The sequence below is a fragment of the Passer montanus genome, unplaced genomic scaffold, assembly GCF_014805655.1.
Source record: "Passer montanus isolate IOZ18808 unplaced genomic scaffold, ASM1480565v1 scaffold166, whole genome shotgun sequence".
In the NCBI taxonomy this organism is placed as follows: domain Eukaryota; kingdom Metazoa; phylum Chordata; class Aves; order Passeriformes; family Passeridae; genus Passer; species Passer montanus.
Genome location: NW_024363827.1, coordinates 94,989 through 109,402, shown reverse-complemented (window position 1 = coordinate 109,402; position 14,414 = coordinate 94,989). Strand labels below are relative to the sequence as shown.

At 39.0% G+C, this 14,414-nt stretch overlaps 1 protein-coding gene across 2 annotated transcripts in view; it reads right to left on the bottom strand.

The window, feature by feature from the left end:
* SLC44A5 (solute carrier family 44 member 5) overlaps positions 1 to 14,414 on the bottom strand; it is a 67,300-nt gene that overhangs the window by 8,430 nt on the left and 44,456 nt on the right. For both annotated transcript variants that reach the window (XM_039703665.1, XM_039703664.1), the window contains exons 10-18: positions 12,877 to 12,989; positions 11,932 to 12,063; positions 9,077 to 9,176; positions 6,321 to 6,413; positions 5,290 to 5,377; positions 3,392 to 3,654; positions 2,264 to 2,358; positions 1,785 to 1,888; positions 477 to 550 (exon numbers count right to left, since the gene is read on the bottom strand). In XM_039703665.1, the coding sequence (XP_039559599.1) occupies positions 477 to 550; positions 1,785 to 1,888; positions 2,264 to 2,358; positions 3,392 to 3,654; positions 5,290 to 5,377; positions 6,321 to 6,413; positions 9,077 to 9,176; positions 11,932 to 12,063; positions 12,877 to 12,989 (1,062 nt within the window). The remainder of the gene's footprint in view (positions 1 to 476; positions 551 to 1,784; positions 1,889 to 2,263; positions 2,359 to 3,391; positions 3,655 to 5,289; positions 5,378 to 6,320; positions 6,414 to 9,076; positions 9,177 to 11,931; positions 12,064 to 12,876; positions 12,990 to 14,414) is intronic.

Sequence of the window (14,414 nt, the reverse complement as noted above, 5' to 3'; positions counted from 1 at the left end):
GCTATGTTAAAGACAATCTTTTTGAAAGGAAAGTATTCTGTCTTCTTTACTTCCACTCTCTGACAACCTCATAAGATTTCTGAATGAATCTGAAGACTTAGGTTTTTCTGCTTTCCCTTTCTCATACCATGTGGACCAAAGCTCAAAAAACAAACATGACAAATGGTGAGCACCCCATTCCCATGTATCTGCAGATCTCCTCTCAGGGCTCCACTTGTTTCTTAGAGGACAATGTACCGGGTATTTGGAATTTAAAGGACCAATAACAACAAAACCATGAGATTGCAACAACTCTGCATAGGTTACTATACTGGCCAGCCTGCTGTTACACACTGAGTGTAAGAAGTGAGGCCGTGTTTGAGGATAGAAGCAGCATTCAACATTTGGAGAAGATATGGGAGAGGAAAGAAGTGTGCCTACAGAGTGCAACAGTAGGAACTCCTGACATTTCCAAGGACTGGGAGATAGTCCCTTACCTCACCACATTCCGCATGAGCAAAAAAAATGCTTCCTTTGCCGAGGTGCAGAAGTTTTTACCATATATGGCAATCTGTAAAATAATAGTGCCTGTTAAGTAATTTAAATAATTAGGATAACTTCTCATATGCCAGGATCTATCTGCATAGTTCTCCCTAATATGTGGCTGTGAAACTCAGATGAACATAAAACACTTTCCTCAGTCACCTGCTGCTTCTCAATGTTTCCCATCAGGCTCAGACAGAATATTATCCATTTTTCCCTTTCAAATCACCTGGCGATGAGCATGACACCCCTTGTCATTTCACAGGTAGTAGACTAAGTACTTAGTTTGCCAAGCAGAGCAAAAAAGTTACTCGTCAAGGGCTTCTTCTCCCTTTACTAGTTACCTAAACTAGATTTATAGTCAGTGGAAAAGAACAGGCACTTGTAGAGCTGAAGTGAGCTGAACCCTGTAGTTATCTCCTTGGACCTGATGCTGCTTTCCCTGAAGAAGAAATCTGCATAAAATAAAGCAACTATAGTTATTCAGGAACAAACCCACTTCTTCCTGGAATAGTGTCCACCAGGGTAAGATATGCTAGAACAGCTCTCAGCTCAGACAGTTTATGAACTGTAAAGAAGATTGTCGAAAAGGCTTCAAGATGGCAAAAATTTGAAACATCAATTGCATCAACACAGGTTGTAATGGACCCACTACAGCCACCTCCTTTGAGACAAGAAGGCTGTGACTGTACCACTCAATCACCAAAACTGCTTCCAGCCAGAATATCCTAGGCTGAAATCTGTGTATGTTAATTTATGTGAAGATTTCAAACATCTCTTATCTGGAAGCTAAGAAGGCTTATTTGGGAGAAATATCACTGCTTCTGCTAGTAGAATTTGTGCTTTTAACTTCCAGGTGGAAATACAATCATCACATGCCTTCTGACCTCCTTATTCAAATATTGCCTCCAAACATAAATGTCATCAGTATGCAATATGAAATAAGCTAATATTCCTGTTGAAATCAGGATATCAATTACTGAATTACAGGGGCAGTTAACCAGTTATTCCATCCCTTCCCACTTACTTTGTCCATCACAAAGTAAGTGGGAAGGGATGACAGAGACAGGGAAAAAAAGAGGTTGAAATCAGAAGGGAAAAAAAATCTTACTTTTTCATAGTAGAACCACACGTATGTACTGAAACTCCTGTAAATCCCATTATCAGCAGATTCAAGTACTGCTAGCTTTTGATGAACTAGTAGTGTCTAGGATATTTTAATGTCCTAGATAGGGGAGAAAACATGCAGACATGGCACATACCATGATGTAGGCATTTCTGTTTATAAATTTTAAGAATTTTTCCAAACACCAGAAACAGCACTTGAGGCAGCAGAGTAGGAATCTAGTGAAGGAGTTCTGAGTACCTGAAAAGAGCAGGAGAGAGTACATCATACACAGAACTCATTAATAGCCTTCAGAATGTAGAAAACTGTTGAGAAGAAGACCTTAAATTGTGACATTATTTTTTTATTTCTGGGTATGGACTCTCTCTCTCAATCTAATTTAACTCACTAGCTTTCAATTAGATCGGACTCAGATCCCATCTGAACTTAGCATTAGGTTCCCAAGAACACAGACTCAGCTTGAGTAAATGAACACAAATTCACCCACCTCAAAAGAAACTACAATGGATAATGTGGAATTAGTCTCTCTTCCTTGCTAAAAAACAGCTTGGGAAAGTAAGGAAGTAATTTAGCAAGGAAGGTCTTAACAACTTAGGTCAGATTAGTAAATCTCACCTTTCAGTTTGTGATCCAGGTATTCCAGTATTACTCTAATAAGCTGGACAATTGCAAGAATTAAGGCTCCAAATGCCAGCGAACCTGTATGGTATCTAAAAACAAAATATTTGATTGTTATGTCACACGTGTGCCTAGGTACATGGATATATGTATGCATACATATATAAAATCAGAAGTGAAGGAAGGTCTATTAGTGGGAGTTACATAAAACGAATGGACCTTCATCCCGATCCACCACAGAGGAACAGGATGAAGCCATTGGTGCTGTTGGTGTTTGTGAGTGCTGTGTCTGTATCTCAATCTGTGTACATGTGTTACGTACATGTATTCCGTGTGTGTGTCTACTGGGAGTACCTGCTCAGCATTACAATTGGTTGGATCTAGGGGCAGGGAACTGTAGAGCTACAGGATACAGCCTTCCCCATATAACTACATCTTCCCAATTGTGCTGGCTGGATGGATTAGAGTTAGTTTTTTTCATAGTAGCTTGTGCTATGCTAAGTTTTGGATTTCTGACCAGGACAATTATGGTAACACACCCATGTTTTAGCCATTGTTGAGCAGCACTTGCACAGCACCAAGAACGTCTCTGCTCCTCAGCCTGTCCCACTGATAAGCAGGTTGGGGATGCATGAGGAGCTGAGAAGGAAGATGGCCAGGACAGCTGATGCCAAATGACCCCAGGGCACATCACACCATACTGTGCTGTGCTTGGCAGTAACAGCTGGTGGAAGGAAGGGTATGAGGAGAGCATTTGAATTTAGGGAGTTTATTGTTCCAAGACACTGCTATACATGAAGAAGCCCTTATGTACTGGGGATGTGGCTGCCTGTGGGAAATGGGGAATGAATTCCTTGCTTTGCTTTGCTTGTGCATGCAGCTTTCTTTTACCTACTAGACTGTCTTCATCTCAACCCACGTGCTTTTGCATTTTCACCCTTCAGATTCTCTCCCCTACCCCACTGTGGGGGAACAAGCAGGCGGCTGTGGGAGGCTTGACAGCCACCGAGATTAAACCATAATGCTGACTAATCATTTTCTGATGATATTCTGAGATTGGCTTCCCTAGATGGAAAAAGAGCATTTGTCAGATACATGACAAGGCTTACCCAGCTCCAGTCTTACCGTATTGCTCGTCCAAATGAAGAGAAGAGTGGCCACAGTGGAATATCAGCTGGTTTTCGATAGGCCCAGTAATACGAGGCAAAGGCACCAGCAAGGGTACACTGACCCAGTGCAATTGCAAAGTTCACCAGCCAGAGAAAGACAAAGGCATTGGCTAACTGGAAGATGAAGATGTACTTATGGTACAGGCTTTCTCCTCCATAAAAAGCAAAAGTACACTGAGCGCCTGGGCACAATTTAGTCACATTGGTTGTGTTAAAAGTCTAAATAGAAAGAAAAATTAATAATAAGCAATGAATTCTATACATACATAGCCTCTGAAGTTTAGCAGGCTAATACAAATAACAAAACTTTGCTTGATGTTCCATTACCTCATTCAAAACTACAACACTACGTCACCTGTTTACATACAGAAGGATTCAAATCAAGGATTTATGCAGTCTTCAGCAAAGACTTAACTTCAAACTAGGTATTTGCAAACTAGGTATGTGGCTAGTCACCACATCCCTGAAACCTGAATAAATGAAATTTGAATTTCAGGAAGCTACTTTTAAGATATATAAATGCTTTGTTGAAGAAAATCTGCTCAATTAAAACAAAAATAGAATTAGTTGAAAACTACAGGCAAAATTGGATGTTCAGGTAAATTGCTGTGGTTGAAATGAAAAACGGAGCTACACAATTTAATAGAAACTGTGGATGTAGTCACAACTTAGCTTATGTATCTCAGACTATTAAAAAAAGGAGTCATCTTAACATTGAATTACTTGTCCCTATTTCTAGTCTTCATTTCATGTATTTGCTTGGTTTGGACATGAAGTGAAAGCAGATCAATTCTAATTCCTTTCTTTTGTAGTGTTTAGACATCAGCAGGGTGTGCATCACCACTGCAATACAATGAAATTTAATGCATCAGTCTCTGCTCATTGCCTCTTGTCCCAGTGCTGGGCCCTCAGAGCAGAGCCTGGTTCATGCTCTGACCCTCCCTGCCCCCAGGGACAGCCAGGGCTGGTTCCCCTCTCCCTGGGGCTCCTCTCCCGGCTGAGCAGCCCCAGCTCCCTCAGCCTTTCCTGGGCACGGAGCTGCTCCAGGCCCTTCCCCAGCTCCAGGAGCTCCTGTCCCTGCTGTGCTGAGGAGCCAGAGCTGGGCACAGCAGCCAGAGGTGCCTCCAGGGCTGGGCACAGGGGCAGGATCACCCCTGACCTGCTGGGAATGCTCTTCCTCTTAGCACCCAGGACAAACTGCTGGCTCAGGGACAGCTTGTTGCCCACCAAGATCCCCAGGTCCTTCTCCACAGGGCTGCCCTCCAGCAGCAGGGCACCTGCAGCCCGTGCTGGTGTGCAGGGTTATTCTTCCCCTGGTGCACAACATTTCATAAATATTTCTAGCTTTTAAAGAATCCTTAAATTCAAGCCCACAGCCAAGTAAAAAAAAAAATTGACTGAAGGAAAAATTTAAAAAAACCCAAGACAAATATTTTTGGAGCTTCATAAAGGTAATTACTGTGCCAGAAGAAGCTAAGCTTCTGCTTCAAACCATGGCTAGTCCCAGAGCAACTTTGAGGTGCAGCTTTCAAAGTTTACCACTGCCTTCAGAAGACCAAAAAACAGATTCCTCACAAATTCAAGAACATCTTTCCTATAAAATTTTATTTTTGTCTCTTCCTTTCTCACTCTGTAAATTAGAATGCTAACATTTACAGGATAGTTTAGCAGAAAAACTAGTTTATGTCTGTAAAATAAAAAAGTGTTACCTGAACATTAGGTAATATTTTCAGATTTAACATGAGGACTCATTACTTAAAATATGCACATTTTTTTACTAGAAGTGCATTAAATAGTGATTAAGAAATACAGTTAGTATAGCTTTCCTTATAAGGAAATATTTGTTACACTTACCTCCGGATCACAAGTCAGGTTTGCATACTTGCACAGCGTTTGATTAGCCATTACTTTATACACAGGTTCTCCTGATGTGGCCAAAAAACTGAATGGAATATTTTAAGGAGGAATCATAGAACTGTGGGTTCTTAGGATTCTGCAGTGGGTAACCACTAGCTCTAAAGAACTTGTGTAGGTAACAGAAAAATTGCTCTTGCTCTGCAGAGATATAGCTGAAGGATGACAGGCAAGACCAAGTACTCTCATTACTTAGAGAACTACTGCAAACTCATACCTGGAGCTGTAATCACCCCTGACCAGAATAGGCAGGGGGCATAACATTGAAAACCATCCCTATCTCTCCTCCACATCTATCTCTGACAAGGCAGATTACACAGTAGTTCTTGTATTTTGGCAGAAGTAGATACAGAGCATAAGGATGAATTAACACTGTGCTGAACAGCAACAACTGACTTTCTTTGCATATGAAATAACAGCTGGTTTTAAATCATCAATTTTCCCCTTTTTTAATCCTTACCAAATCCTTGTTGTTGAGGAACAAACAGTGATTTCTGTTAGGCAATTAAGAGGAGATAGTGTACTGTATATTCTCTCACTCTTTTCTCATATTTTTCTGAACAAAACACACACATAACCCATTCCACCTCCAGTTAACTAAGAAACCATTAACACCAAGCCAGCACATTAAAGACCATATTCACTTCACTGAGGGCCCTTTTCACCCCCAAGAGTCAACTTCATGCAGTACACAAGGCTTTGTACGATCCCCCTGCCTTGGCCTGACTAATAGTCCAGTTTTTTTTTTGTTGTTGTTGTTTTTTTTTTTTTTTTTTACTTCTAATAAAATCACTGTCTGGTTTGTGCATCACATGTAGATGTGCAGTGCAGAAGACCGCATCAGAAGAGTAAGTGCTAAGTGACCAAATAGCCCTCTTAATATTGGTTTAATTAACGTGAAATAGCAGAAAATGATTTAGTCTTGCAGACCAGAAGACTTGCTCCAGATAGGTACACAGACAGAAGGATACACAGCTGTCACAGCCCAGTAGGAAATACAAATGGCAATGAGTAAGAAGGTGATGATTGGGTAGAACAGTGTAGACATTATATAGCCAATTGCCCTATAAAAGAAACAAAATATATCAGTAAGCTGTAACAATTCCAGAAACTAGCTTTTTATCAGTCCTCTTCTAGCAATTTTGCTTTGAGAACCTTGTTGACACTCATAGCATAACCTAGTACTGGGATCTCAGAATACTGCAGGAATTTTTTTCTTATGTGTTCAAACCTTGACTTTGTCATTTCTACCACTCCTCTTTTATCAATGGTACTAGAGAACTTTTTCCACTTGCCATGTTCCAGCCTGTCTTCTACTTTCTCTGTCTACTTTCTCTGATTGCTTCAGAGATCTGTCTCTTTCCAGGCCATTACCTGATTTCCATGACATCTTCTTGCCAATTGCTGCAGACCCTTTACGTCCTTATCCCACTCTGCTCATCCTGTGTTCTTCCTTCACTCCTACAGACCTTATTCTATTTTGTATTTGACAACTCTGTTCCCAGCAACTTTCCTGCCTTTTCCTGCTGACAGCTTAGAGAGCTTCTTTTAATATCAAGACATATGTAGGCTGGTATTCTACTGCTAATTCCTGTGGCTAGAATGTGACTAGTGGCAGGAACTTGAGCATGCTAGCTCCCACCCTGCCAGGGACTCATTCTCTGGAAGTGGGAGTTGATACCAGCCCTACTGGTAAACCTGCTGCTATCCCAGAAGTGAACATCTCCAGCTGGGTATCCCACTGGATGTAAATTCAGAAAGCATGTGCTTTGTTTACTGAAACTTACAGGCTGGCTCTTTTTATCACAAGCCTTTCTGTCTAGTACTATTTCCTACAGTATTTCTCCTATAACTTAGGGCACCTCTGATGCTATTTGTTTTATAGGATGCAGTTTCCAGACAGCAAAAGGAGAAAAATTTACTCAGTTTCTAAAGGTAAAGTAGTAAATGCTGGGGAAAATGCAAGAAAACTGTCATGTGCAATCCAGAGGTTTTGAGCCAAACATCAATTGCTGTCTGAGCACAAAGACAAAAAAGTCTATTACGAGTCACACAGGAGGACACAGCTTATGCTGTCTGAGAAATAATCACAACAAATTAGCTGTGTTCAGCAGTTATTGGAAGGCCTCTTAGTTACCATTAAGAACATGCCCTATTATTCCAAAATACTGATTAAGAACTCTTGTTTCTAACTATGGATTTCAAGTCAATTATTGGCATTATAACTGTAGTATTTTTGAAAATGTACCTAAAAGGTATTGAAAAACATAATTTGATTTCCAATCATTAGCACCTTATTTTTTATCTTCCTAAATACATGACCTGGTCTGTTAGGTTTAGTAATTACATACAGTGTTTCATCCATTATGCATGAGAGCAAAAAGTTCACCTTCAAGTGACCTTTCCATGCTGCTGGAAAACTACAGAATGTTATTACTAATCAGCAAGAAGTTAATGAACTTTCTAAAATCCTTCCACCTGTCAAGGCTGTGAACAAAGGTTTTGAAGAATGTTAAAAGTGTTCCTGGATTTTAATGTATGGGAATTAAAGAGTATAATTTAGTGCTACTTAAATTAATTGCTATGCTCTAATTGCATAAGACAGGAAACAGATACCTGGCTAAATACAGAACTTCGGTATTTCTTAAACCCATGAAAAAAAAATCCCAAATCGTGACTCCTGGGAACCACAATGGCAATAAAGATGGCAGAAAACCACAAGCAAGTGCATATAGATGAACTCAGAGCTAACGCTATGTGCTCTGAGAACACATACTTGCTTTCAGGACCTATGAGACCATAGCCTATTTGCAATGAAACCCAAGGGCCTGACATTTTAAGTCAGTCAGTTTTAAGTTCATTTATCCTTTCTAATACTCCCAATACTCCAAAAAAATCCAAATTTCAAACTAAACCAAAAACAAACAAAAAACCCAAACCAAACAAAAAACAAACAAGCAAACAAAAAAAACCCAAACAAAAGGGAAAAAAACCCAAAAAACCACCAAACAGCCCCAAAAAAACTCCCACTAAGTGTTCTGTGTAAAACTATGCAAAACAGTAACCACTGTGAACAAAGCCTATGCAGATTTCAGGAAACACACAACGAAGAGGTCCCTTAGGCCCTAAACTCCCATACCCTGCTTTGCTTTCTTCTTTACTCATAGCTAAAAAAACCATATTTTAGACTACACCCTCTTACAATGTCTGCAGATTTATGCCTGTCCACACAGAAGTTCGACTGGACCCAGTAGCATCTCCTAGTCTTTCCCAAATAGAAGCCGCAGCCAAAACAACACCAATCCTCTACCACTAGTATATGACTCCAGGGACAGAGAAAATGACAGAGAAAAGTTGGCACTTGCAGGTCCCAGGCTCCTATAAATAGTGTACCACTCTTAGATTTTCTGCTGAGACATCTTCTTTGCACTAAAGGCATATGGTAACATTAACAGTGTATGTATTCTTAAGGCAAGAATGTAAAGGTAAGAAATACCTTATTTTAAAAGAGAAAGCTCTATTAAGCACAACCTCATTAAAAGGTAACTGATATTGCTTGAATGCTTCCCATTAATTCCTTGTTGAACCTGTTTCATTAAAAAAATGCATTTTTTGTATTTTCAACCCCAATTTTCTGCCCTTGGTAGTGCAAGATAGAGTTCAAGAAGAGTGTACTCTAGAGATCATTTAACAAAATTCAACATATATTAAAATCAGACAAACATACCTACTACCTTCCTTCAACAGTGCAATAGCAATCCGAATCCGATTTCTTAGGAAGATCAGCATCAGTATGATTATGACCTCAACAACACAAAGTATTATCACTGTAAACAAGCAAATAAAGAAATTAGATTTATCAAGAACCAAACTGATATGCTGCTTTTGTAATTTTCGACTTGTAATTTGAACTACTGTTCATGAACTCTGTAAAATTCTCTGCCTGAGCAGTTCTTTCTCCAACTGCACCTGCCAAACTTCAATCCCATTTCATAGGTTTTTAAGTCCCATTGAAAAAAAATTCTATATGCAGTGAGTTAGTCAAAATGTATACGACCCTGATATTTATATTTTTAACAGAAAAATAGAACATATAATTCTCAGAAAAAGATAAAAAATTACTTCAATGTGATTGCAGTATCTAGCCTTAATTCATTTCATCCTTTACAAATTGTACTTTCCATAAACAAGAAATTTGCTCATAATACAAGCATTTGTTCATGCTATACTGTTGCTCATTTGTAGTATTTAGATAATAAAAAATAGGAGATGAAGAGTCAAGTTTTTCATGGAGAGCGCATATTTCTGACCTACATGGTTCTAAAATGTAGATGTACTAAAATCAAAAGGTTTGTTTGAGTATTAACCTGGCATGAGCTCCTTTCACCTCATTTGAGTTAAAACCAAAAAAAAAACCAAAACAAAGACTAAGATAGGACCATCCTGGTCAAATTACTTTCACCTTCCAATTGTGTTGCTAGAACCATGCTCTGATATTAGAGAACTGAGAGCTCTTAGTTAGAAGCAGTATTTGAATCATAACTCTGATTTCAGTAGTCTGCTTCTGTCTGCTTTCTATTCATGTTGGTTCTAAACCTACTTCTGCAGTAGAAAGTAAGAAAATTCTGGGAACTTCACCTAGAGAAGACTGAGTCTTTAATGCCTGAAGCACACATCCTCCGACTCTGACACATATCCATTTATTTTTGGTGCTTCAGATCATTAGACAACACTTAAACCAGCCCAGTAGGGGCAGGCTGTTGTACGCAGCAGGACCTGTGTCCTCCAGCTGAAACCAAGAAGTTCTGTGGAGGGAGAGGAAGACAGAATGGACAGTACCCTTAAGTATCCAAAAACTTATATGAAGGTTTGCAAAGGAAGATGACATTTGGCTTTAGGTCCCACAGCTTAGACATAGTCTCAGAATATCAGACCAAATAGTCACACATGATGTTGAATTGCAATCCCAAATATTACCCTAGCAACAGAACTGCAGGTGGCAAGTGACTGCTGTGGTGGTAAGAGCCACAGACCTTGTTCAGAACAAAGTTTTTGTTAAATACATTTCAATTTCATGAAGGAATACATAAACAGGTTTCTTTAAAGTTGGTCTCATTCCAATTTGGCTCTGTTAGATTAATGTACTTGTCCAAAACATTGTGAAAAAGGCAAGCAACATCAGTACATGAATTCTAGACTAGGACTCCGACTATGTTTTCTTCAAGGATATGTAACTATTTACTTTGCTGTGTGATTTTGGAAAAGCAATTTAATTCCTGAGTACTGAAATTTACTCTTGTGAAAGTGACACTAAACTCTAGGTAAACTATGCACTGGCTATTAAGAATCAGGCAGGGGAAGAGCCTGAAGAGTTACAGGAAAAAAAACCACATAATAAAGTACTAATATTCTCTAGGGAGAGCACACTAAAAAGGTTTGCCTTAACAATACATATATAGAAGATGCCTCATAAGCTCAATGATCCAATACAGAAGTAAATGAAGACATAAAGAAGAGACAGGAGATTTAAGCAGCAAGCTACTGTTCTATTAATTTAGCTACCAATAGGGAGAGGCGGTGTTTTGGTTATGATCCATTCATCATCAGTTACAAGTCTGTGTGTCTTCAAACAGAGCAGTAACAGGAGTGCAAGTAATATTAGAGGGTTTTTTTTCCCTCTTCTGCTCCTGCTTTCTTGCGGGGTGAAATGTATGCTGCAGGTTGTCTTGTTCCAGTAGGATTTTGTTTAAAATAGTTCACTCCACAGTCTTAGATCAGATGCCAAGAAAATTCAGTGACATAAGTGTAAACCGACAGGAGACCTCATTGTGGTCTTCAACATCCTCACAAGAGCAACTGTAAGGGCAGGTACCAATCTCTTAATTCTCATGACCAGTGACAGGACTTGAGGGAACAGTTGGAGCAGGGTCAGGGGATTTAGGTGGAAAATCAGGAAAAGGTTCTTCCCCAGGAGTCAGGCACTGAACAGACTCCCCAGGGAATGGTGATGGCCCCAAGGCTGCCAGAGCCCAAGGTACATTTGGACAATATGCTCAGACACAGGGTGGGATTGTTGGAGTGTCCTGTGCAGAGCCAGGAGCTGGACTTGATCACCCTGATGGGCCTCTTCCCATAAACTCGGCATATTTTACGATTCTGAGACACAAAAGAAATGTAGTTATTAACGTGACTTATTAATCTCATTTGTGGGACTCTCAAAGAGGGAGAAAAAATAATTTGAGAGAGAAAAGTACCCTTCGTCGCGCAACTTCATCATGATGAACTTAATTATTGCCTTCTGCTTTCCCCATGGTGAAGACTGAACACACAGGAAGCAGAATGCTCATAACAAAAGATTTTTTCATTCTTATCACTAGTGTGATTGCTTTATCTCCCCTTACAAATACACTAGTCTCCTTAAAAAAAGCGTATTTTTACACAATACAGAGAAAGGAAATTCTGCTTTCTCCTCTGAGCAACGTGTGTAGAGGAGGAGATTTAACAAGGCAGAAAGTGTGTTAAGACACTGACTGATTTTCCTGAATATCCATTAACAGATACCAAATGTAAAAGGGCACTTACTAAATGCTAACCATGTTTGCCTCAGTTGCAGGTACACTTTGAAGTCTGTCTGGAATCCAATATCATAAACAGTGAGGTCAGATCCAGGTATTCCTTTAAGATGATCATACTCCCAGTAACAATGCCAGATGCCTTTTAAAAAACAATCAATAAAACAGTAGTCTGAAAAGGGCAAAGACAAATTTTTTCAAAGAGTCTTACTGTTGAGGTGGACCATCCAAGTGTGGGGACACGAGGCTTGACTCCATTTTTCTCAGAAGGCTGATTTATTATGTTATATATTATATTAAAATACTACATTAAAACTATACTAAAGAACAGAGAGAGAAGAAAGATCAGAAGGCTACAAAGAACAAGAATAGAATAGAATAGAATGCATAACAAAATCCTGTGACTGCTCACAGCCTTGGCACAGGTGGCTGTGGTTGGTCACTAATTGAAAACAATCCACATGGACCAATGGAAGATGCACCTGTTGCATTCCACAGCAGCAGATAGTTATTGTTTGCGTTTCTTTCCTGAGGCTCTCAGCTCCTCAGGAGGGGAAAAATCCTAGCAGAGGATTTTTCATAAAACATCATGGCTACACTTACAAGCCAAATGTTTTGCTTTTGTATAAGCCTGTCAGGTAAGCAAAACTCAAAAATGCATCACTGTGAGACTAACAATTATGATATCATATATATGGGAAAGAAATATCAGTACAAGTGATTACAGACTAAGCATACTGTGCATAGGTAATGCAGGTTACTACATCTGCTGCTAAGTATCAGCACAGCTGGATTCTTACTGCATTTTGCTGCCATTTATGTCCTTCTCACTTAATTGTGTCTAAAACTAGGCATTAATTCACCCAACTGTACCATTTAATTGAAGTAACTACTGATTTTCTAGACTTAAGCAGTAAGAAAAAAATAGTGTCAGAGGCTAGAAAATTACACCTACCATAACCTATAATTCCAATCACACCAAAGATGAAAATCCAGAAGAGAACCCCAGCTGTGAACCTCAATAACACAAGGAACAGCAGACTCAGCATCATTGCAATGAACAGTCCACTAGAAAGTGAAGAAACAGAAACACAGGGAAAATGAGTGTAAGAATCTATTCACTTTCTTGCATTCCTGTTATTCCAAATGAGGTTCACTTCATCTCGCATAACAGCATGATTTGTAAAAAAGTATTTCAAAATCTTCGTTATGAAATACATTCTCATGTCTGTTATCTGCCATTACAAACAAACGGCTTATATATGATGATCTCACAGGGCAGAGCTTGAAAGGTTTATGTGTATTAGGTACTCAGGCTGGTTGAACGGGATTAATAGAATCACTTTTTTTGTGACTTACACCAGCTGAAAAACTCACTGCCTTTTTCAGGCTACAGTCTAATCTACAGTACAGAAAGTTAAATTGGAGGAATACCTATGTGTGGGGAAGTTGCTGGTTTATGTCCTCCACAGAAAATCCCTGCTTGCAAAGAAACAATGTTAGTAAACAACATTATAGAAGCTTCCTAGGAAAAAAAAAAATTAAATTTAGGAGAAAAACCATCAGGAGGTTAGGAGGACATAATTTCTACTCATCACTGCTTCTACAAATGATCAGGGCACTATGATGCATAGAAAGAAACTGTTAAGAGCCTTTCTATGGAGTCCCTAGGAAAGACATCAACAGTGCCTTCTCTTCATCAAGGTAATAATATAATGTAATGTAATGCAATGTAATGTCATGTAATGTAATATTTGTTTTCATTTCACTCCTAGAAAGAAAGTCAGAAAGGAAAAAAATATTGCAAAAGGCTTTTTCAGTCTGCATGGCTTTCTAAACAATTATGAAGAAAGCAATATGGTTATTAATCCCATCAAAGAAATAAGCTCAGATGCTTCAAAGAACATTTCATGTCTCATTATTTTTAGTAGGTGTTACATGCAAATTTTGTATTAGTACAGACTCAAAAAAAATTAAACCCCCTTCTCGCCTGTGTTCAGTAACTTTTCCTCTCAATGTTCCCAGCTTATTTAGTCAATAACCAAAGCTAAAAAATGGGGTAGCCTGATCATAAAAAAAAATCACATCAGCTTATTTAGTTAAACCTTTGAAAGTTTACCTTAAGTCCTACCTCTTTAATGGCTTCCTAGCCTGATGTATTTTCTCTTTCTGAATGATTTACTGAAATTCAGAATGTATTCCTCAAGAAAAGTTGTAGTTTTGGAGCTCCATTTTGAAAGCAGTAAATTACCTTTATCTAAAGTTATCTTTAGCTATACATGAGTCCTAGTAACACCAAAACTGAGTACACAGTAGCAACTGTCTTCAGCAGACTAGTTCCGTTAAACCAAGGCTCAAAGCAGTAGCTCGTTTGGGGCATGCTAAAAAGACTACAGCAATTCCATATTTAAATTTTAATCCAGCCTCCCTTCAGTGTCAAGCCTTCACTATCAAAACCTTCACCCAAACTCTGGCACTTAAATATATTTGTCC